Raw genomic sequence first — 25,197 nt, forward strand, 5'->3', positions numbered from 1 at the left:
TAGCATAAGCAGAGGATGCAGCCTTTGAAATATTGAGCAAAGAAAAAAAGAAAATAGATTTACCTTGGAATGTCTAAACACACGCAGTTTTTACACAAATTTCAAAGCATTCCATTTAAAGGCCAGCTGACCAGCATTTGTGACCACAGGAACTCACAAAGCTATTCCAGGCTTGAAATGCGCTGCAGCAATATGTTCTTTTAATACAGATTGCTGTTGATATATGATACTCTCACAAGATTACAGAAAAAATCCTACCCAAGCTAAAATATGCCATTTAAAGGTTTTAATTCCCAATGTTTAAAAAAAAAAATTAAGCCACCCAGAGGCCCAGTAATTCAGAAGCTGTGAGGTTAATTCCATGAAACAGGAGGGGAAAAAAAAGCTACTTAAATTATGATCAGTAACTTAACAACACATAAGAGGAGTTCACTGGATACTCTTAACTCCTACAGCCATCCTTAGCTGCCATATGACTGCAAGAAACAAAAGCAGGTTAAATTGCCCTCCTGCAACTTCAAAATCGTAACACTGATCAGAGTTCACAGACAAGAACTTCCTTAGAAAAATCACAATATTAGTTTCAATAATGTTTTGGTTTGTTTTTAATTATTTAAGTTTGGATTTTCTTTTGATTATCTATGACTTTGCTATTAGAAACTTGAGTTGTCTTTTAAAAAAAACCAGTATACTCAAGTTTGGCCTAAAATCAACTTTAATTTCAAACATCTCTCAGCCAATGGCTTCTCTTCTTTTATTCAAACAGAATGAAGCCTTGGAAATAACTACCCATAGATTATATCTCTGTTTTGTCTCAAATATTTTGATACTTTTAAAGTTAAGGACTCATTCAAAAATACTAATACTACCAATATGGTTTAAAAATCACTAATCGTAGATGCCTTGAAGTATTATCAGTTTTATGCTTGAAATGCTAGGAGCCGCTTCTTCTCTGGCAGAAATTAACACATTTTATTCTCTAATGTAAATTCTTGTGAGCATTAGAGAAGGATACATAGTCTGAACACTCAGGACATCTGTCAGCTAACCTGAATCTTCTAGTGCTTATTTAATTCATCAAGAAGATTTTCAATACATGAATGAGAAATCGTATTAGTCTTCTGTAAATGAACAGACCAGAAAAAGGAAAATATTGTATTTAGCTTAATTTTAAAAAAAATCTTCCAAAGATTACTGGATGACCAGATTTTTCAAGGGTAGATTAACAACAGAACAAAGGTAAAAGATAAAGAAATGAAAACCACAGATTTATCGCTTTCCCCTCAAGTCTGAAAAGTAACAGTCTCAGCTGAACGTGTTATGGAAGTCAAAAAGCAGCTACAGAACCATTTCTGATTTGATCAACAGTTGCAATCATAAATGGAACCAGACAGTCACATATACATGGATGTAATTGAGTATCAATAATGATGGGATTTGATGACAGAGCAAACACTTTTAAATGGCAAAGCAATTGATTTCAAGAAATGTCAATTGAAATTCCCAAGAAATTTCAATTTTTCTATTTGGCAAAACTACAATTCATATCATTTTTACATCACTTCCTTAGGGCTGAAAGAGGCAAGGAAAGAGAATATGATACGAAACACTCTTAGGAAAGGCAGATGGTAACAGACAGGCTCAGCACTCAGCTAAAGGGGTCTACACCAGTACATGAAAGAGAGGAAAAAAGAAGAATACCACCCTGTAATATTCTACACAGGTTAAGTAAACAGTATCTATCTTTAGCTTCCTGCTTTTGAGCTCAGTTCCCTAAGTGAATGATCACTGAATGGAAAAAGGCTAACATTTTATAAATCAGTCTTGCAACAAAACAAAATTAAATACAGAGAAATTGTGATTTTGAACTTTTATTCATATGTACAAGTGATTTCAGTATTCTTCCATGTACACCAAAAACAATAGTACATTTACTACAAGCCATGTGTGCAATCACAGAGTTGAGTGCATATCAAAAAGAAATAATTAGCACATTGTAGGACTTAAATAGTATAAACAAATTGATTACATTGACACACAAATGGCATCACCATTGTCTTCCTGCACAGCTCACTGATATATTATTTAAATGCTTAGGTCAATACGAAGACTGTGACCAGCTGTGATTCAGCATTTTCTTTTGTTAAAACTGCAAAAAGGGACCGAAGCTGGACTTCTGGCATACACGGAGTTAGAAACCTTTGACACAGGCCACTTCTTTTTTTAAAAAAATATAAAGACCTAGAAGACTGTGTGAAATTGGGCAAGAACTCCAAGTTTCAACGAAAAACTCAATCACAAAAATCCATGTCCAAAATAGCTATTTTACTCCAGAGAAGTGTACGGTAAATATTACGGACACCATTATAATCATGAACCAAAACTAAATTTTTGTTTTATAAATTTATATATACAATCTTATGACATATAATTGCTAATTATAAGTGCAAAAGTTATGAAGCAACAATTTCTGTTTGTTTCTAACAGAAGCATGACCAAGCATTTTGTGAAACTTCAGGGAAATTAATTAAACAAAAAGGAAAAAAAAAAAGCAGGTAAGAATAGTTTAGATATAAACCCATTTGGCCTAGTTAGCACTCACAGTTCTGTGCGCTGAATGTTAAAGTAAGTGTGTCACTCTGAGAAAGATTAACAGCGTAAAAAAGGGCCAGATCACTGCCACAGCCAAGATGTATATAATGAAGTAATGAAGTGATGACATTCTACTGCAAGGGCTTAGACTTCACATCTATATATGTAAGTAAATACTCTGCTCCCACAGATACGCTACCACTAGATGAATTTATCCTTCACAAGATCAATGTTTACTGACTAGATACAAAAATTAATCAAAGCAGCACAATAACCACAGCAAAGAGATATGAGAGCTGACTAGAGAATGAATGAGCTCAGGCACCACATCCAGTTTAATGGCGCCAAACTGTAGCTGACTTCAGACATGCTCTGAGACCCTGCTTTGACTGCTAGCTTTGAAAAACCAAACAACTGAAACTGTGGAACAATGATAGAAAACGTCTTAAGAAAATATTATAGCCCATGTTATTTTCCATACTTCAAGTACTAAGGAAGTGGTAAGACAAACAGCAAGCAGATGCACTCTAGCCCTTTGGATAAACTCTGACTTTTGCCCTAGACAAACAGATAACAAAATATGCAAACCATACCTGTATCAAGACTTAACAAGATAAAAGCACTTACTTCAAGTTAGTTTTACCTCAAATAAATCCTTTTTCTAACAGACTGACTATTCTGATTTCTCAGAGATGAAATACCAAGGCTAATACAGTTGAAACCCAAACATAGCAGCTCTAATTCTAGCTACTAAACTCTATTACATTTTTATGAGATATACATACATTCTGTATGGTATCAAATAAGAAGGTAAAAAGAATATTCCACTAAGACATTCTAACTTGTCATTAAAAATGTTTTAATGGTTACAAGGCAAACATCATAATATACAATGTAATCATGGTGCTAAACTTAACATATGCTCCCTTCCTGCCTATATGGATAACATATGAAAAGTCTACAGCTGCCGAACTGATCTACTTGTTCAAAGTGCAGCATTATTTCGACACACAGGAAAACATTCACTCCCATGAATCAAGCGCCTTAGACAGGAAAATGAGACTGTGATAGAAAAGGAAACATAGGACTTAGAAGTATCTGGGAAAAGAACTGACACTAATAAAAAGTATGAACTGAAATTACCACTGTTTTTGTGTGAGCATTCATCCTCTAACATCCACTAAAAACAGCTAAATTGGGATTTAAATTACAAAAATTTTGCTCATAAAGAGGTGCTCAAATGGGGAAACATTTATTACATAAAGCCGCTTCAGATTTTCAGAGCAAGCTCTTTGCTAACACACCCATTAAAATTTTACTTTCATAGCAAATTAAACAAAACACTAAGTAATATACTTACCCACCCACAAAGCAGAGGATATAAAATGCAAAGTAAAATATAGCGAAGGGTCCAAAAGTTACTAGAAAAAGCACAAGGCCAAGACTTCCCCATCCCCATATGGAAAGACTGGTCTGTAAACAAGAACATATAGAAAAGGAATAATTAATATTATATTCATACAACTTTAAGTCTCCAGAGCAATACTTGTAGTTTCTATAATGTTTGATACATTTTTACCAGGCATAAGCTCTACTTGATGAAAAAAACAAATTACCCTTGTTTTTAAGAGTATATTGCTATCAAATATGTCCCCCATTATGTTGTGGGCCACTAATCCAGTTTAGACAACATTAGAGCATTTTTCTTTCAAATACTGTTCCTCATCTCTTATTTCAGATAAAACTATCATCCTTTAAGTTGCCACTTTTTTCTTTTCTATTCTCCTTTCGTGCATTTTTTTTCTTGAGATCCCTTCCTCCTCCCTTCTTCCCCTTTCCCCACCATGAGAAAAGTTCTCCACCATCTCCTAGGAAAAAAACAGGCTTTGTGATAGAACAGAAAAGACAATACAGCCTTGTATTACACATCTAAACACATTATTTTCTACAACCAAGCAATACTGTTTCTTCCCTAGATTAAACGACGTGCAAGACTAAAAAGGCATCCTCTTCTCCAGTCAAGTCACAGGCGGGTCAACAGGTGCACCAAATAATTGGCACAAGTATACTTTCCCACATAAATAAAAGGGAGGGAAACTTCAGCAACTGATAGTTGGGCAGTGGAAGGGAGGTAAGGGTTGTTTGAAAAGCCCATGATGAAGTTAAAGTCAGTCACAAGAGCACATGTGGGGCTGGTGGGATTTTGGGGGTTGATGTCTGGCATAAATGCAGCAGGCAAAACTCCACCTGCACTGGCAGACAACAGGAGTTCCAAAAAAGCAGCACGATTACAGTTACAGGTTATAAGTGCATTTATGTACACCCATGTATACACATACATACTTGATCTATTATCTACATAGACAGATGTGTGTCTGTACATACCTGTACATATATGCATGGTAATCTAAAAAAGCAAGGCAGGGAAAACCTGACTGATCTGAGCTACAATAGTTTTTAAACCATCACAATGCTGCAATGCAGTTAACAAAGCTTATATAAATTTAATTCAATCTAGTCTCTAGTTCAATATGGAAAGTATGCTTCAGCCAAGTCCCAAGAGTGTGAAACACAACGATGACAAGTATTTATAGGCCACCCAAACTGTTCCAGCTCTAAGGTTCTCAATATTTTTTTCTTGGTTGCTGCTGTTGTCTAATTTACACCTTTCCTAACAGTGATCAAATGACACCCTGATGGGAACTCAGACAACTGTGTCAACAAGTAACACTAAGAAAGTATTTAAATAAACTCGTCTTGCAGTTTGACATTTAGAAAACAAACAGAGATTGAACACCAGATTTGTAGAGAGCCCTTTTTTAGCTTTTAATATGAAGGAGCTACAGCTCATTTCTCTCAAGGAACTATTTAGATTTCATCTTTTAATTTTAGGCATAGGATTAAAAAAAATCAACTTTTTCAAAAAAAGTTTTAAAAATCCTATAGAGAATGAAAAAGAATACAAATTAAGACTCCTATATAAAGCAGCTTTGATTATTTTTTGAGAGCAAGATCAAAAAGCAAAATCACAGCTCCGAAGGGAGACTTTCAAAGATCTAAACTGTAATAATCAGAATTATTTAATTCTTCCTAGTTAAAAGTTTAATGGAACCTTGAGATGAAATTCTATTTTCTTCCTAGTTGAACTTTCTTAGCAGGAGATACGAGTTGTACTAGCTTTGTTCTGAGTGCTTGAGGCTGGGAAAAATTAAACATACAAGTATGTAGACGAGTGTAATTAAAGTGCAGCAATTAAAAAAATGCATTGCAAGTTATTAAATTCTCTTTAAGCCGAGGAATTGCTTCAATAGATAATATAAACCACAAAATCCACACTACTAAAATCACAACCGAGTAGAAGACTTTGTTGTTTTGTTGACTCATAATAAGTAAATGCAGTAGATAATTGTGGCCTTCCAATACATGAAGAGAGCCCACAAGAAAGACAGAGAGAAACTATTCACAAGGGCATGTAGTGACAGAATAAGGGGGAATGGCTTCAAACAGAGACTAAGTTTAGATTAGATATAAGGTGATCGTGGGCACTGCTGACTGCACTCTGGGCTGAGACTGCCCAGAGAAGCTGTGGATGCCCCAACCCTGACAGCGCTCCAGGCCAGGCTGGTTGGGGCTTTGAGCAACCTGGTCTAGCAGAAAGTATTCCTGCCCATGGCAGGGGTATTGGAACTACATGATATTTAAGGTCCTTTCCAACCCAAACCATTCTAGGACACACCAGTTGAAAAAAAGAAACAAAAAACCATGGCAAATTCAAGAATTAACTAAAATATGAGATCCCATTGCACATCTACATTTCAATACAAAAAGAATATTCATACCCTCAAAAATACATTTTAAAATTTCTGCAGAGCATTACAAGCATGATAAGGAAGATACGTACACAGAAGATAGCATTTAATGATGGTCTTTTTATGTCAAAAATCCATTATGCTTAATCACATCATTCAAAAAAGTTTAAGTTCTAAATATGGGATAAGCACTCTAAATGACTTAATTAAACTAGATGGATGTATAGTCAGAGTTGGATGAATGCATAATTAACAAAGAAAGCTCTATAACTCTAATAAATAAAACAGTGACCTTTTGTCCTATGCTCCAGTTTTGCAATTTAGCATATGGGGACAGAGATTCAAATCTCATTTGGTATTTTAATAGGATTTCTTAAAAATCGTACAACTTGGTACACTGCAGGAAGCACAACAGATATTGGCCCAATTCTTGTATATTCTAATGAGTGCTTTATAGTCTTACAGATTTTGAGACATTCAAAGGGATTAAATCATCAGGATGGTACCCTTTCTGCTGGCTGTAAACAAAACTTTCCCTGACACCACACTTCTTGAAGGGACTTAAGGATTAGAATTCCTAGGAAAAAAATGAAAACTTTAAGTTCTTAATACATCAAAACCAACTATTTTTGGATAAAATGTCCAAATATACACAAATATGACTATACAGCTGGTCAGTATGAAAATAGCTCAGGTATTCAAATTCAAACGTCACTTACAGCTTATTTCCAAATTCTATTTATAATGTTAATTTTTTAGAAGATTTACAGATTTAGTGAAGCTCTGTTAGTCATAATAAAGTTAGTTGCAGGGTGAATGCTTATCACCCTCGACACAAAGAACAAACCAGTCTTCTGAAGAAATGGTGTAATTGCTGGTGTTTAAGTCACAGCTATCCAGACCCTTTAAAAGAAGCCAACCTGCCCTACATTGGAACGGCAAACTTCCAAGCTGACCTGGCACAGTGCTGTCCACTGACTTTCAAGGAATTAGGGACAGTTAGCTAAAGCCTCAAGAGATACACAAGCCTTAGTGATGTGGTAGGCATGGTTGGGTATATACTGTGTGCATACACGTGGGTAAAGGATGTTTACTCCATGTCAGCAGCGGTTCCACTTCATCAGTTTTAGCCACTTTTGCTTACCACCACTACAGATACTCTATGTTTGTCTCACCATCATCACTTCTTAGTTTTCAAGTTTAAGATTTTGCAAAGACTTCTGCAGAATATTACTAAAGTCATATATATATAATGGGTTAATGCAGCATTGTGGTCACACATGGTAATTTTCTTTCCACAGCTGGAGTTGCTTCAGTAAAATAAACTGCAATTGAAGTACAGGGGTGTCTGTACCCTCCAAGAGTACACTGCAGAGGCTTAACAGTTGTCAGAAGACACAAAAAGGTGAATATTCATATGTGCTTGATTCAGCTTTTACAAACAAAACTGCCACCTCAATGGCACATGCTTGTTCGTTTTTTTTTTGACTAGGTTTTGTCCATTTTTCACACTGAATGGTTTTTCCACAGTACACAGCCAAGTACTAAAAGTGGTACATAAAGAATTTGCTTTCTTATGCATAATTTCTTTTTCTTTCTTTGATTTCTGCTTCCTAATCAAGGCAACATTTTGATGGTTAAAGCTGCATGACATTATGGCTAGTAGTGCTGAGCTAAGACTGATTATGTCACTTAACATGACCCTTCACACAGAAGTTTCTAGAAATTATTTCTTCCAGAAACAAACAAAATTATGTCTTATTAAAAAGTAGCTTCAACAGGTTTCTTATTTGCTTAATCCATCTGACAACCTTTCAGACCTTTGCCCCACACCCATTTTTAAGCAAGCTCTTTGGTCTTGACACATCTTTCTCTAGAAATGATTTACCAAGGTAATATAAGTTTGTTGTTTGGATTTGAACTAGCGCTGTCGATTTTAGCTTGCAACTGGCAGTAAGGTAACACATGTGTCTGGTTTAGGGCAAAACAAGTGTTACTCCACAAGCTCAGATGACAAGTTTTCTCTAGCCCTCTCTGCCACTGAACAGAGGACAAGTATTTCCACTCAGTGGCTCTGGGTGCCACCACCCTCCTACTCCAGTGAGAAGCTCCTGTTCCAGGCACTGGTCTCTCTTCACAATTCCCACACACACTGGGTGGGAACTGTAGCTTCAAGTTTGGAGACACAGTGAAGCCATACAGGAAGGCAGGGCTCAAGAATCATCTGCTTGTCAATCTCACTAAACCTGAAGCAGAAGAAGATTTAAATCTTACATTAGCATCCAAAAGACAGATTCCACCTTCGAAGATTATAATGTGTGATTATTTTCACATTTAATGGTCACAACAGAATAATCTGAACTTTGAAAGAACAGCAACATTTAAAAACAAAAACATGTTTCCTTGCTCACAATTCTTTCACTCTTGATGATCAAATTACATTTTTCCATTAACATTTTAAAAGTTACAGTAACTGACCTGTTTCTGACAGACACTGATAAACTATTTTTTGCCATTTGGGTAGTTTAAATTATTAGGGTTTTTCTTTTTTAAATGCTTCTTCTGGGCTCACATTAAAAAAATTGTCAGGGATTGCATTTACAGTAGATGTCAAGTTTAATTTTGTTAATTCCACACATCTGCCTTTTAATTTGACTTCCATTTTGAGTGCAAATGGAACATGTTCACATATAAACCTTTCTATAATTAAGGTGAGTGTCACTTTTGTCAAGTGATTAAAAAGATTATTTTAGGTTTCAAATTACTGTCTCTTTCACTAGCATGACAAGTAAAATTGGAAAGCTGTACCAACCAGAGTGTCAATTTCAGTGCAATGAAATTGTTACATTACACTAGTCAGAGAAATATTTAACAGTTTTGAAATAAACCATTAACAACTTTCTAGTTACATTCTCTTATCTGCCAAAGTTAAAGCGACCATGTAAAATACATGTCAACATGGTTTTCACTTCTGCATATCATGATTTCCTAACAGCACTAAAGGTCTTTTTTAACCTCTTCTTATCCTTCTGCCCTTTTCCTTCCTTAGCCCAAAAAAGGCAAAGGAAAAAAACACCCTAACTCCACTCCTACTTCATACTATGGAAAAATAATTGGGGTGAATCTACACTATAATTTACTGCAGTACTCTCAAGGAAACTCTTGGTATTTAAAAAAAATTTTAAAGGATTTTACATAGTCTATTTTGCTTTTATCGTTCTAAGATTAGATTGTTTTGGGGTTTGTTTTCCAAAGAAAGCTTAAAATACTAAAGCATATAAATACACACTAAAATCTTTTACATAAGTAAAGAAGGAAATGTTAATTAAGAGTTAAGAAGTGTGGCCAATGAAGTTTCTTCTCAATAAGTGTAGCATTCCTGCTGGTCCCTCGCAGTTACAGAGGCTTGAAACGCTGCTGCAAGCAAGAGTCCATCTGTCCCCTCTCTACCTCACCTCCTCCTCTTCTGCTAATACACACCTTGGATGTCAAATGGCTTAATTACTTAACAGTTGCATTAATTCAAACACAATCATGTCTAACTGTTTTGAGCTTGGGTTTTCCTGCTGTTCCTCACACCACATGAAGCAAAAAAGCTTTGGGATCATTTTCCCCTACGGCTATTCAAGGCAGTCAACAGATTAGGCTCTAATGGATAGGTGACAGTTTTTCATCTGTATTCACTATTACTGCAGTTTTGCAGTTTTATTGCTGAAGCTCATTTTTAGAAGTGCAAATATTTAAATAAAAATGCATGCTAACACTTACATTAAATATGCAACATTACAGTGTGTAACTAGAAAGATTAGAAGTTTTTGTGAACATTACTTCAATTTTACTATTTATCCAGAGAACAACAAATTCCCTTACTAAAACTTTACTGTTTGCAATAATCAGAATATTACTATACAACTTGTAATGTAATTAAAAATAAAAACGTTATGTTCCATATTTTGATACAACTGGATTTTTTTGCAAGAAAAAGACCAATTTTCTGTTTAACACAGTTCTATAAGAAATGGTAAACAGTGTCACATTTTCTTCTCAAGCAAACAGTCAAGAGTCAAGATTATTTTTTTCTTCCTCTCTTACACCTGGCTTAGCAACCACTGCTCATCATTACATGAAATCAGGAATTTTTCGAAATGTTTAATTTTGAACTGACCCTCATTTTACTACCCTTTATTTCCAGTGCTAACAGCTACTTTATTATACAGTAGAAGTATGAGCAAGGGACATTGTTTCATTCATGTAACCTTTTCTTGAGTGGCCCAAGTACTTAACTTGCTGTGAAAAATAAAGAAGCTACCTTCACAGATGCACACTCTTTCTCATAACATACCTGCATTAAAAAACAGTCTGAATCATGTTCTAGTTAAAGGATAGGCAATTTTGGTCAAATTTAAAAGAAGCACTTGAGCATCTTGGATAGCAATGGGAAATAAGAGATGTAATTCTGCTACTTTCTTGAATATAAAAGTGACATACTCAAACTCATCTTTAATACAAATTCCAAGGAAGTTATCTTTTTTCCTTTGTAACAATCCATATTGACTTGTATCCAAGCTAATTTATTTATTTGGACAGAAAGCAAGACAAAAAGATAAAAGCATTTTGGATCACCTTAGGTGATTGAAACAGGGCCAGGCTTGACAGGATTGCCTAAGGTGATCTAAAGTGAGAGAATAAAGTAATCCCTCTAACTCTATCTTGAAAGCAAGCCAATGAGATAATCGAGACTGTTCTACATTCAGCCTCCGGATAAACAGATTACATTTACTTCAAGTTTTCCTGCTGCAAAATAGTAGCAAAGGGGAGAGAGGGGGAAGCCTCCAAAATCTTTAGCAGGTGAAAAAAAAAAAAGGTCCGTTCTCCTATATGGCTCAAAATAATGAGGTCACATGTGCTAAGTCAAGGAACTGTTATTGTGTATTTCATTTGTGACTACTGCTCAAGCAGCATCTTAAGCTTTTTACTTCCCTGCAGCAAGAAGTTATCTAAAAGTTCTTTTCACCGTTTTTTCCCCACTGCTAAAGAAACCTGATTCCACTGAAAGAACTTTAAGAATCATGAGCTTGGCTTTGAGAACAATTTCTATCACTCCAGCTCCTAATATGTATGGAAATTTATCGGTATGGAAATTTATCTGTATGCATTCTCTCTCCACAAGAATCCGATCTAGTGGTCATCTCTTTATGATTCTAATAAAAACATGCAGGCAGAGCTCACGGATACTACAGAAACAGTTGTATGTGACACGTTTTTAAAAAGGTTTCTTGACACCTTAAGAGCTAAGCTTTTGGAAGATAAAGAAATTTCTTTAGTTCTAAGCTGTTCTTCCATGGTAGTGGTAATTTCAACTCAGCATCCCTTCTACCAAGCAATAAGCATCTGCCTTCTCCTGCAACTTAAATCTCCATTACACTTGCCCAATTTATACCATTACAAAAAAAAATTATATAAAGATTATTTATATAAACACTATTTTGCACAGAGTCTTCTTTTCAAAGGCAATGCATTATTGTCTACGATCTTTACAGGGAGAACAAAGTGGAAAAGATGAATTGTAAGAGGTCTGATGAACAATGATTACTTCTCCTAAAATAAATGCATTCTTTTTCTCTATAGAGATACCACACAATTTCATAGCAGTGGCTGTGTGCAAAACAGTGTGCATAATCTTGAATTGATAGAATCAGCTCAAAAAGGAATAAATACAGAAAAAATTCAAAATGATACAGTTTCTGCTTTGGAAAATCTCGCTACCTTCAAACAACAACTCCACCATAACAGAAAGTGAAATGAAGTAAAAGCACACAGTTTTTGCAAATACAGAAGTGTCAAGGACATGAAGGTATAAAATACTACAAATTACATAAAATTTGGAACCTTTTGGAACTGCACATTGCAGCAGCAGTCATTGAACTTTATTGTTTTGCTTTTTCCTAAACAACTCATCACAAGTAAACAGCAGACAACATGTTCAAATTTTATACTGACAAAAATACTAAGATTTCTGTTTCTAACAGTTGATGACTCGCTTGAAAGCAGCAATAACCAAATAATTATTTTCAAGCAAATTCCTTAAAATCAGTAGTTTCTTCTAAACAGACTGAAAAAACATATATTTCAATACATATCTGCAGGATGTGTGATTTGTTTTTTTACTGAGTTAAACATTTTATATGTGTTTATCCATATTTCACATATACAAAAATATTATATATACACACACAAAATCCAGTATTGTACTAGGTTTACTGCAGAAAGATTTAGTCATTAATTTCTGATCAACCTTTTAGTCTTCTGGCTTCATCAGGCTATAAATTAGTCATCAAAGAGTCTTGTTAATTTCTTTAACCCACTGGTAATATTATGTTGCTATTTGCAGCAAAATTTTCAGCATTATTCCACTAAAGTTAAGATGCAACCACTTTGGTTGCAGTATTCTTTGATAGTACATACCACAATCTAATAAATCTCAAATACGCAACAGTCCTCATCTAGATGAAAAAGTTACTTTAAAAATACTGAGCTAAAACATAACTTTAGTATATTTTTTTCAAGAACTTTACTAAATATAAAGATTGACTCTACTTGCCTTATTAAGTCACGTTACAAATCTGAAAGAACACAAGTGGAAGAAGCCAATTGACATTATCTATCATAATTGCCAGGAATCCGCCAGTAACAGACATACTCAACAAGACTAAAAATTGATTTTCACATTGCCCCTAGTCATAAAGGCTGTTGTCCTTAAATACAGTCAGTCATACCACCTATCCTTGTAGAATTGTTTTGGAAAATGAAATAATGTGGTTAAAACATCCCTATCCTTATTATTACCCCTAAAAAAATTGGTTTTTTGTTTGCTTGTTTTAATTTACTAAAAAGGAGGAGAAAAGCTGGAAGCAATAATGCAGCGCTCATAAAGGAAAACCACGTTGAGTTTCTCACCTGTAATGCAAAATGTCACCTTGATTGAAGACAGTACAATTGCTATCATGGAATCCAAAAAAACAAAGCTTAACAGAAAGCCACCATAAATGATTTCTCAGACTGTATTGGCAGCCAAAGACCACCAGCAAGAAAGAAGGCCCAGTCCAAGGAGAAAGGAAAAATATGTGCCAGGCAGCATCACCTCAGTCCCTAAGAAGGTTGTGAGCAACCAAAAGATTTACCAAGTGCAAATCATGCCTGACCAACCCAATTGGTTTCTATGATAAGGCAAGTGATGCTGAGGACAAGGGCGGGGCCTTAGATGACGCGCACTTCGCCTTTAGCACAATATCCCACAGCTTCCTTATCACTAGAATGCTGAGGTACAGGCCGGATGAGTATATTAAAAGGTGAAAAACGGCAAATGCAAACACACGATCAGTGGTACAGAGTACAGTGTGCAGGCAGTGACTAGGTGGGAACCTTCACGGATCAACAGGGGACTCATGATGCCTGAGCAATGTGGGTGATGTGACCATCAGTGAACTCTCAGTAAAAGGGTGCACAGAATCGTGAAGTGGGGTGAGCTCTCAATACGCTGGAGGGTTCTGAGTTGGGTCAACAGTCTGGAGAAAGGGGCTGACAAGAACCTCATCGAATTCAACAAGAACAAGCACAGGTTTGCATCCAGGGTAGACTAACCCTGGTCCACAATACAGTCTGGGACCCACGCTCTGCAAAGCAGCTCTGCACAAAGACACCCCAAGGTGGGCTGTAAGGTAAACACAAGTCAGCAGCATGCCGTTGTACCAAAGGTGGTCAACAGTATTCTACCCTCTGTCAGCAGAAGTGTCACCAGCAGAGACAACAAAGTGAACCTTCCTCTCCATTAATGGACATCTCTGGAGTCCTGTGTCCAGTTCTGGTCTTCCTGTTACAATACAAATCCATCTGGAAACCAATGTACAACATCCAATTCCACCACAAAGGATTTTGTGCTAAAATAAAATATATCTGTATTATGAAGCCACACTAGCTACACTTGCCACCAAGAGAAGGGTAGATTTAGAAAGCTTGTTGGGGCTCCCAATTAACATTCTGACCCCCTTTTACAGGACTGAGAAGTAACACCATTTTTAAAGTATTACCCCCTTCCTCCTCTCCCTGGTGCTCACCTTTGTCTTCAAACATAAACAAGCAGTCTCTAGACTCTTACCACCAAAATAATAAAGGGCATCTACTGCCTAAACACTGGATTCTGAAGAAACAGCTACCAAAACCTGTATTCATGGATTTTACTATTTTGGCAGATTTGTTTTGTTCTTTTAATTCCAAGACCTCAGTCAGTGCCAGCATTGTGAACTAGTTTCAGTTTGGACTCCTGCTTGCAGTGATCACCCCTTCACTGTAATTGACTTCTTGTCAAAAATGTACTGGTAGTTTCACAACAGTTCTTAAAACTATATAGTGCTTTTTAAACAGCATCCTCATCTACAAGCTGGAAAATGAAATCGATATTAAAGATAGAAGCCCAAAGATCAGAGTATGCACCACAAAGAATTTGTTGTCAATCTGCAAATAACAAGTAGGATCCCAAACTGTAAATATAGTCTATTTTTAAGAAACTTAAAACCACTGACAGAATACTAGCACTTTCCTTTGAAGATTGTGATGTTACTCTGTTTTCTTCAAAATCTTAAATTTTATGCAGTTCTCTGAGCGCCACAGGTTTTCTCCAGTTACAACAATAAAATACAGAAACTCTGATACAACCACTATTTCACTACAAATTCCCAGTGGTCTCTGAGAGTACATCTGAACTCCTACAGGGCCAAATTTCATATGAAGCATGCTTACTGGATGAAGACAAAATAACCATGGAAACAGTTGTTATACAAAGTGACGCAAACCTTTACAAAGCTAGAGTAAGCCTAAAAACTTACTGTTCTTCTCAACTGTTTTTCTGGACAGAATTACACACAGTTAGACAAAGTAAAGCAAGGGAAAGAGATCAGCTCAGTGTCAGCCAGTTTTCCAACAGTTCACAGTATACAAAAAATCTGTAACCTCTTTAATAAGCAGCTAATGCCTAACTCTTCACAGAATGGACAGAGCCAACACAGAAAATCAGCACTCAGATTTTGCTTTGAATCAGCAAAGGAGAAATTGTTTAAGTATTACTGTCTTTTTCCAATGGGAATGTAACCAAAACAAATAAAATCTTTGCCCTTCATGTATTTAATACCCCCCTTTTCCAATACCTCCTGCTGTCTTTATTGTTTGTGTGCTTTACCTGCTTGCTTTATAGAGATGTTTGGTCCCCAATCCCTTTCAGGAAGGCATGCTCACTCCATGAATCTCTTTCACAGTCCTCTCTGCACTTTTGCCTTTCCCTTAATATTGTTCCTGAGAAAACTGCTTTTTGCTGCCTGTACAACTTCGAGAAACTCCACAGGTTTTATTGAGTGGTTTGTTACAGAACGCTGCTGGCAGCACTGCAGGTGAGTGTAAGTAGAGTGAAGCCTCCTACAACTTCTTCCAAGGCTTTGCTCCATGACCTCTGTCCATCTGGCCTCTCCGTGGAAGCAAAGAGCCTGCTGAGTATCCTAGATGAATCTTCTAGCCTCAAGTAGTAATCTTCTTCTTTGTACAAAATCTGGGTCCAGAATTAGCATGTCAACTATTTCCTGGATATCTCCCAGGTTCACATACTACCTCTCCCACGAAGACACCGAAGAGAGAAAGGAAGTGTGAATACCTACAAATAACATTCACATAAAGGGACAATTTTTTGAACTTGCTGGAATACTTCATTCTCATACATAAGGGTATGGAATATTTCCAACAAATTTCAATGAATTCAGAGAGGAAGGAAACCACAAAAATGGTATATCAACTCTTGCCACTTCAAGATTAGAGACTGAAACTAATTATAGATTAAACCAATAGAGTCATTTGAATATCCAGCTCCCAGGGCAAGTTTAGAGAAGATATCTAAAATCTTCAATCACTGCCACATGGTCAAGAAGAAAAAAAGAAACCTAACTGAAACAACCAAACCTTATCTGTAATTTTTCTGGAGGCAGAGATGCATTCAGAAGTCACAGAAGGGATAGTGACATTCCCTGTTTTCAAAAGAACAGGAATTATTTTGGGTATTGACTCATTTTAAATCTACACAGAAGGAAATGCAGACTGACACTATGCACTTCCCGAGCACCAAACCATGCAGCTGTAGATTTGGCAACTTATCCTGTGGTCCCACCCTCATATCCCACCACAAGACTGGTTCACCAAGGCAAAAGAATTCTTCAGGCAGTTGCTACTTAGCTGCTAGACCTGAAACGAGAAGCTGTCAGACCAGCTTGAGTCTGATGGAGGGGAGAAAACCACTTTAGTAGCAGCCAGACTAGATCCAGTGAAGTCAAACATGAAACAGCACTCCTGGCAACTTAAATGCCTTTATGCATGGACAACATCTAATGAAAAATATATGGCCATCCCAGTGACAGCAGTAGGAAAACAAAAATATATAAAGAAAATTATAAAGAAGAAAAAATACATGAGAAAAACAAAAGAACAAACAAAAGAAGAATGACACGGACAGCAAGGTGGAAGCATTCATAGACCAACCCAGGTACACAACTCTACACAGAAACAATGCAGCTACTTTTATTAGTGGAAAACAAAAAAACATTTGGCATAATGCACCAAAAAACAGAGGATAAGGGAAATTCAAGTTTTGGGCAAGTCTCTAGAAATCTAGTGAGAAAAATAAGAAGACTGCAAGCATCATGTTATATTGAGATTGTAAAAAGAGAAAAAATATTTCAAACAAAAAAGGTGCCATTAAAATAAAGCACAATTAAAAGAAACTGTGATTTGCAACAGTCAACCATCATTAATTGGAGAATTCAACAAAGGAAAATATCCAATAAAGTAATATAAGAGCTTAGAAACATTCATATATACATTGCTGTTGGTGTCACTATTGCTAATTCATAATCTTAAGAATTTTTAAGAAGCTGCAGTAGAGCAACTGCCAACTGAAAAACAGACCAATGCCATTTAAAGTCCAGAACTTAAAAACAACTTAAAGAAATAAACATAAAATTTATTTCAAAGTTTTAAGCACACATGCAAGTCAAGCATGAAGTACTAAAGAATAAATTAGTACATAGTTGTAAGACCATAAAGCAAGGTACCAGCATTAAGTTCTTCTATACACAAAGTAAGGACAAATTATTTTTAACACACCTACTGCACTCTATTAAATTCAGAAAAAATGCTGACTGTGAAAAGCTTTGGTAAATGTGAAAATTTTAAATAAAACCTTATTCTCCTAGCCTAATGTTATAAATAAATAAATTCTTATCAAAACAATAAAAATTATATTCACAGAAACCAATTTGTTCTCCACAAGATTTTTTAAATTTTATAGAAGAAATAAACAAGCATAAAAAGTAATTACCATTTCATTATATGTACCATCAAATTAAATTTGTAATTCAGGCATTAAATTACAAGATTTAAACTTCCATAGTATATGATTTTGCTTTACAAAGTTAATGAAATTTCCATATGTTAGCATTATGATCAAAAATACTCATTTGAGTATATAAACTATAAAAAAAAAGTATTTTTCTTCCACGTATGTTTAAAGAGGTTGGATACCTCAATCCCCAACAGGTTTCATTAAAAATTAAGGCATCTATCAGTAACAAATATACCAAGATATACTGGGGGAGAGGGGAACAGAACTACAACCACTTGCACAGATTTTTAGAAAAAAAAATAAAAAGCACACAAATACAGATAAATACAGATGTGATGTGAAGCACAAAGAGGTCCTTCAGTGAATAAGGAATATATATAATTTTTACTGATCCAATCATTTTCAAGGTATCACAAAAAATCATTACATAGGCTTCAGAAAAGTAATACACAAGTATGAAACACAAGTATGAAACCTTTGTGGAAACCCAACCTAAACAAAGTTTTGATTTATTATAATGGGCATGGAATGTAAAGGTTTAAGTGGGCCTCACAAAGGAGAAAACACTCAAGACTCAGATATCTCAGCCTGCATGAGCCATTGTTAGAACAGCAGCAGGACAACAAGAAAGGTTCCCTCATCTCTCCAAGTCAGACCATTCTGACAATCAGCAAGACTTCAAAGCAATCACTCTTTCTACAGTAACACAGGTTGCACACTTGTTTCCCAAGGCATGTACATCACCAGATCTTCAACTCATCCGGGCAGTCTGGAATGCCAAATGCTGAATAAGGGGTAACTGGGAAAACCATACACATTTGTTCCCCATTGCTTTTGGTACCACTTAAGAGGTATGTGAGAAATCATTCCAAGTCTGAGGCTCTGTTTCATAATCAGCTGGACAGCTGCTGCAAGAATTTTGCTATTCTAGATTATTTTCTACTTGGCCTTGTATAACAGCGCTGACTGGAAGACTGGAAATGCAGGGTGCCCTACAGGATATGTAGCAATTCAAACTTCCGGCTCAAGTTCATTCCCTTATATCACAAGAGATAGCCTAACCTGCACTGCCTTAGAGGCACCAGCAGAAGTGCTGAGTAGTCATTCCCTAGAATTGCAAAAATATACTGATGAACAAGAATCTTACAATAATGACAGTTCTGAAACCAAAACATTCTAACACAAACAGATGTGATTAAAATAGATCCAGGATAACCCCCTCCTCCAAGAAGTATGAGATTAAGGGAAGAACTGCAAAGGAACAGACATAAAAGATAAAAAAATAACATTGTAACAAAAGCAAAACTGCATTTAAGCAGTTAATACTCTTCAAAGTATATTCGCAAACTTACGAACGTTCTTGGAAAGAAAATGCATGCAAAGCTCATCCTCCTACTCAGAACTCCAACCACAATGGGATACTGAATCAAGCCTTTCAGACACCAGTGAACTTTTAATTAGGCCATATGAGCCCTCACATGAACAAACACAGAGCCATTTCCACGTGTGAAATAAAGAAAAAGTTCCTGAAATTTAGTACTTCTAATTATCAAAAAATCCTTCCAAGTGAAGTTGAAGAAAGGACATCATACAAGCCATCTGATGCATGAAGGGATTTAATGGGATTCCAGCCAGCAGAGATGATTTTATTTCCGTCTCCTGCTGGCAACCAGTGGACTGACAAACTGGTGAGGTTCAAATCAAATTACTCTTGTGCTCACTGTCTGAGAAAATAGGCAAAACAGCAGGACTGAAAAGATTTCAGTGTCACTGGCAAAAAAGTTTCAAAATAAACTCCTGTACTAACCCCTATGGTCAAATTCTATATTCCATGCTAGGAAATGACAAATTTTTCATTCTCCCTGAAAAAAAAATAGTTAAAAATTGATGGGACTTTTTAAATATTTGTAAAATGTCGATGTTAGAATACAGCAATAAATTTGGCTCACACTATTTTACCTGCAACACTGAGATCACATCTCATGCCACACAGAACACAAAGTCAATCAACATGGCAACTTCTCCAGAAATCCGCCTCTACTCTCTCAGGATTTTACAGCCACTTCTGTTTTAGAGCAATAATAATCTTTAACAGATCCTCTCAAACTGTGACAGAGTAGGAACTGACCCCTTGTCCAACACAAATGGTAGTTATAAAAGGAGTCCCCCTAGCTGAACATATCAATTATCTGTGCTTACTCACAGTACAAACAAACATACATTTCACCTCAAACTTGTAAATCACCATCATGCCATCATCATTTTGAGGTGTGATCCCACAGAAATTATGTAAACAAGGTTAGAGTGCTCTTGTTCAAACTCGTCAATATGTTTACATCATGAAATAATGCCTTGTTTTATTAATTCAGAAATCAGAGTATCAGGCCTAAGCTTACAATGCCTTATATATCTTGAAGCTTCTCGCTCACATAACTGGAAGTACCAACTGCAATTGATTTTGCTATCATTCCAGCCTTGGTATTCTCAGCCAAGCAATGGGGAAAATTGCTAGTGAGACTGCTAAAAATTAATCCTTTCACTGTTGCAAATAACTTAGATACAATATCAATGACTTCTCCTTTCTAATAATAGCAATTCTCCCAATGCTAGCTCAAAGAAAACATGCTTTGTCATCTTTGTAAGGGTGGGGAGAAGACGACAAACATATTTAAAAGAAGGATAATTCTCTAGAGTGCAACCAGACAGAGGAAATCATCATTTGGAGCTCCTTCAGCTATCTAACCCAACAAGCTATTATTATTTTTGTTGAAGTAAGGAACTTCATGATTTTCTTCTTCCATGCTGCTTTAGGGAATGGTCCAGACTGACATTTTAGAGTTGTTGCAGAACTCTGCATTCAGTCTCAGCAGTTTAGGCCCAACTGTACACTCTAAGAACAGTCCTGAGTGTTTAGATGCTGTTTTACTAGTAGCCAGCAAAATATTTAAAAGCAAGTACTCAGGAATATATGATAACTGCTCTTTGCAAAAGGTTGGTTTTGTTTATTTTATAATTTCTCACATACTTTCAACTGACACTTCATAAATTATAGAGTTATTAAAGGAGCTCTAATAGGAACAATTAGGGACACAACAGAGACCAGCTGTAGGGGAAACCTCATTGACAGAAAACACTGAAGGAGAAAGAGGCATTTTACCTCCCAAGGGCTTGCAGCTAATGCTCCAACTAGATCTCATCTAGCAAAACACTGGCACTAAAGAAAGCCCCAGCACACAAGTTTCACAAAAGGACTGAAAACTTATTTATTTCAGCATCCTGGTAAATGTCTACACACTTGAAAATGGTTCTACAAGCAGAACACAGTTCAGACACAAAGCACCAGACCAATCTGCCACTGACATGTATCAGGAACAGAAAAAGTTAATACTACAGTATATCAAGCAGTTAACTGTGCTCTGAGTCTTTCAGAGATGTACTAATATACTTTACAATGTGCTACTGTTGCAGAAAGGCTAATTCACTATTATTCTAGATGAAGTTAAGCTGCTGAGTCAACCTTTATTCTTAAAAATCAGGCTAATTTGCTTGGTTTTGCTCATAAACAGTTCTCAATGGCCAGTAGTTAACAAAATTTACCCGAAAAAAATGAAAGGTTGTTAAACCTCTCTTATAAACAAAATGCAGATTGTTTAATGGAAAGGAAATACTACATATAGTTAGTGAATTAACTTAATCAGTTGCAATAACAAGAAAAACCAACACGTTAGAGCTCATTTAGTATGGCTCATTTGTAGTTGTAGATAAGAAAAAAAAGTCAAATTTCAAAATCTTCTAAACTGTCACTAGTACTGCAACAAGTTATTCTTGCTAAGCTGAGAATTAAGTTGTCAAAAATGTAGCTGCTGATAAATACTGAAGTTCTCCCTAAGCATCTCAAAGTAGTTTAATGAGTAGCTGGGGAGGTAAAAAAAGGAACCTACTTATCAGCTGAGATAAAGTGCCCTCTTCAGAGACAACACAAGCAGCAAATGCAGACAGCACAGACCATCAATTTGAAAGACATCCAAAACTTCTTGTAAATTAAGTCAAAATCCTACTGAATGTTTGCTCCATCAGAATTTAAGACACTACTGACCACTAAGAGCCAGAGCTGTAAAACACCAACTGCTTCCCAAAGCCTCTTGTCCAAAAAGACAAGAGAAAGACCATTGCAATTTGTGTCTGTCATGGCCTCGCCAGATGAGAAAGTGCTGAGGCAGTAAGTCACACGGGAACAGGCCACACAGGCCTGGAAAGCAGAGGAGACATCTGATGAACAAGAAAAGGGGAACAAGTGAAAAGGCACGGAATGGCCAACACAACAGACTAGGGAAATGATCATCACAGCAGGACTCTAAACACATGCTGACAGAACGTATTCAATATTACTGCATAAGTAAGTTTTATGGTGAAAAATTTGGAAATGGCATTTGCCAGTTAGGTAAATAAATGGATGTGCTTGGCATCCAACAGCATGGGTTTTGAATGCGACTAAAACAAGATGGGCAGAAAGGGCCAAATAAAAAAACCACACTGAGTATTTTTTCCTGACAGGAAGTGTGATCTTCCCCTGAAATTACTGATTACGAAGTCCTAATCCTAACTGCATTCACACAAAAATGAAACTAATCTGCTGGGGTCTGCATAGACCAATACAGTCAAAGGATGTAGGAAACTGACCTTGAAAAACTCAACACTATGTTACTGCATTATAACAATAAATGTAAAGGCCAATCTGCCCTTCCTTCACTCTTAAACATATTTTAGAAAAAATATTTTCTAATATTGGTAGGTTATAAAACTAGCAATTATAGTAGGGGAAGTGGATCTAAATTTTTAATGGCTAAAAACAAAATTACAGTGATTTTGGCCACTCTAGACAGTAGCAAACTTGGCAAGGCCATAAATATCCAGCACCAAAAACTAGCACAGTTTTTGCTTCTAAAGTCAGTTCACCATACAGTCAATCTCAATTTTTATACATAACGAAATCACGTATCAGAAGACTTGAAACAATACGTATATTCCTCTAAAGCATGGTAATGGTTCATGGGTGTGACTGTGTATGGTTTTCCCAGGCTATTGTAGCTACCAAGTCGTCATCAGAACAGCCAGAAAAGCACACTGGGAAAGGACTCCTGCAGTCCACCTTAGGTGGGTATTCCTGACAGCCTAGAGCTGTCTCTGACAGCCTGAAGAACTCCCCACAACTGCTTTTCAGGCAGGCAAGGCCTGAAGTTTTGCTATACTCCCTTAAAATTTAAATTAATCTCAAGGCTGGAATACTTCACCTTGAAGCATTTACAAATAACATATGTACAGGAACCAGAAGAAGGGAACATCAGTACCCTCTCCTCTTGACAACAAGGATAAGTGTCATAACTGGTCATCACACAAGAAATCACTAAGCTTTATCTCAAAAAGCCAATGGATTGTCATCCACACTGCTATTCACAGAATTTCAACACTGTTAAAAAAAGAAAATTCAGTTCCAAGATAACATGTCTTGGATGGGCACACACAGCCACCACCAAAAGGAACAAACAGTCCAGTAGGAGGCACCGACCCAGAATGTTCTATGCTGCCCTTAAAATAATCTAAATTACTATGGCTAATAGTCATAGCCATCACACTCACCAACTCTCTTTAATGCAGCTTATTAGTCCTGACCACCCACCAAATACCCTCAATTCAAAAGTAGGTCATATATTGTTACAGGTTTAACTCATTCTGCAAATTTTACCCTCCTGGGGAAATCTGAAAGCTCATGGCTCTACAGAAATGCTTTCTGAATGCCCTAAAACTTTGAACTGATGCAAGTTAAAACACAGAAGATACTGTTTAATATCATTCAGGAAAGCAAAGCTGAAATGTTCAGGTGCTGGAAAGCAAGCCTTTACCCTGCAACACCTAACTCACTTTTGGATGAATAACCTCCACTGTAGAATAATACGACAAATTACAAAACATGGGTAACACAGTCATTATATTGCAGAAGTATCTGCACTCAGGACACCTTGCTGACATTAAAAATAGAAGATCAATTGCTCTTTGTAAACAAAACAGAATACGGGGGTAAAGTCTAATTTCCAGCAACTGGAAAGCACTGCTAGATTCCACCTTTTAGAATGCCTTTGGACACAGCAGACATTTATAGCCCATGCTGATCCTCAAATACCTGCCTGCCTCACAGCCCAGCTGCTTCGGGACAGAAATCCTCCACCAGGCAGAGGTGAACCGGGGCAGCCAACTTCTAAAGATTACCTAGTGACACCAACTCCTGCAAGCACAGCCGAACCGCTCCGCTTAAACCCTCCAAGAAAACATACAAGAACAAACGGAGCCTTTGCGAAGCCACCGCGGAGAAGGAGGCCAGAGGGGCTGAAGCCGCAGCGGGCGTGCGGGGCCCAGGCGGGGGCATCTCCCCGGGGCGGCCCAGGGCCGAGGCGGGCTCCCCCTCACCAGGTGCGCTCCGCTCCTCCAGACACGGGCCCGCCGCGGGGGCGCGGCCCCACGGGCCCTGTCCGGGCAGCACAGCCCGGCCGTCTGCGGACCGCGTCGGAACAGGGACCGGGCCCAGCCGCCGCACGGAGCGGGCACGGCGGACCGGGCTCCGCCGCGGAGCCGGAGCGCCCCGCTCCCGTCCCGCCCTGCCGGGAGCGGACGGAGGCTGATAAGAGGGGCCCGGCGCTGCCCTGGGCGAGCCGGCCAGTGGCTCTGCCCTCCGCGGCCAAGGAGAAAACTGCCAGCCGCCGAGACAACTCGGAGGCCCCGGCGGAGGGCTGAGCCACGGCACTGAGCGCCGAGCGCCCGGGCGGACAGCGAGCCGCTCCCCGCGCTCCCGCACCTCCTCGGCAGCGCTCTTACCTCTGTTAACATTATTACCCCGCTGCGCTGCGGCGGCGCCTCGGCGGCTCTAGCCCCGCAGCATGGTGAAGCCTGGCGGCCGCGCGGAAAGCTACCCTGCACCCCGCGGGGAGGGGAGGCGAGGCGAGCGCCGCCAGCCCCCGCCGCCGCCCCGCTCAGCGCCTGCCCGCCGGCCCCGGCCCCGCTGCCGCCCTCGCAGCCCGGTCCGGAGCGGCCGCCATCTTGGGACGGCTACGTGCGCCGCCGCCCCGCCCCGCCCGCCCAGCGGGGCCGCGGGACCGCCCCTGCCCGGCCCGCGCTGCGCCTGCCCGGCGCCACCGGGGCTGCCACCGGCACCAGCACCGGCGGCCTTTGGCGGGGTCCGGCCGCAAGGCGCGGAACTCGAAACTGCGAGGGTTTTTTTTCCCCTGTCTCCCTTGGTGTGACCTGTCTTGGAGCTCTTCGGTGTCAGGCAACTGTGCTGCGGACGCTAATCGAAATATTGTGTTAAATTTC

The 25,197-nt window shown here is 38.0% G+C and overlaps 1 protein-coding gene across 2 annotated transcripts in view; it reads right to left on the bottom strand.

Annotated features, from left to right (window-relative positions):
• The window catches only part of SNX13 (sorting nexin 13), a 65,075-nt gene extending 40,101 nt beyond the window's left edge, over positions 1-24,974 (bottom strand). The window contains exons 1-2 of one of the 2 annotated variants that reach the window (XM_038125097.1): positions 24,703-24,974; positions 3,953-4,065 (exon numbers count right to left, since the gene is read on the bottom strand). In XM_038125097.1, coding sequence (XP_037981025.1) covers positions 3,953-4,065; positions 24,703-24,714 — 125 coding nt within the window. In that variant the 5' untranslated portion in view covers positions 24,715-24,974. The remainder of the gene's footprint in view (positions 1-3,952; positions 4,066-24,702) is intronic. The other variant, XM_038125087.1, reaches the window with a different exon arrangement.
• Positions 24,975-25,197: the final 223 nt, after the last annotated feature.

This window comes from Motacilla alba, chromosome 2, assembly GCF_015832195.1.
Source record: "Motacilla alba alba isolate MOTALB_02 chromosome 2, Motacilla_alba_V1.0_pri, whole genome shotgun sequence".
Taxonomy (NCBI): Eukaryota; Metazoa; Chordata; class Aves; order Passeriformes; family Motacillidae; genus Motacilla; species Motacilla alba.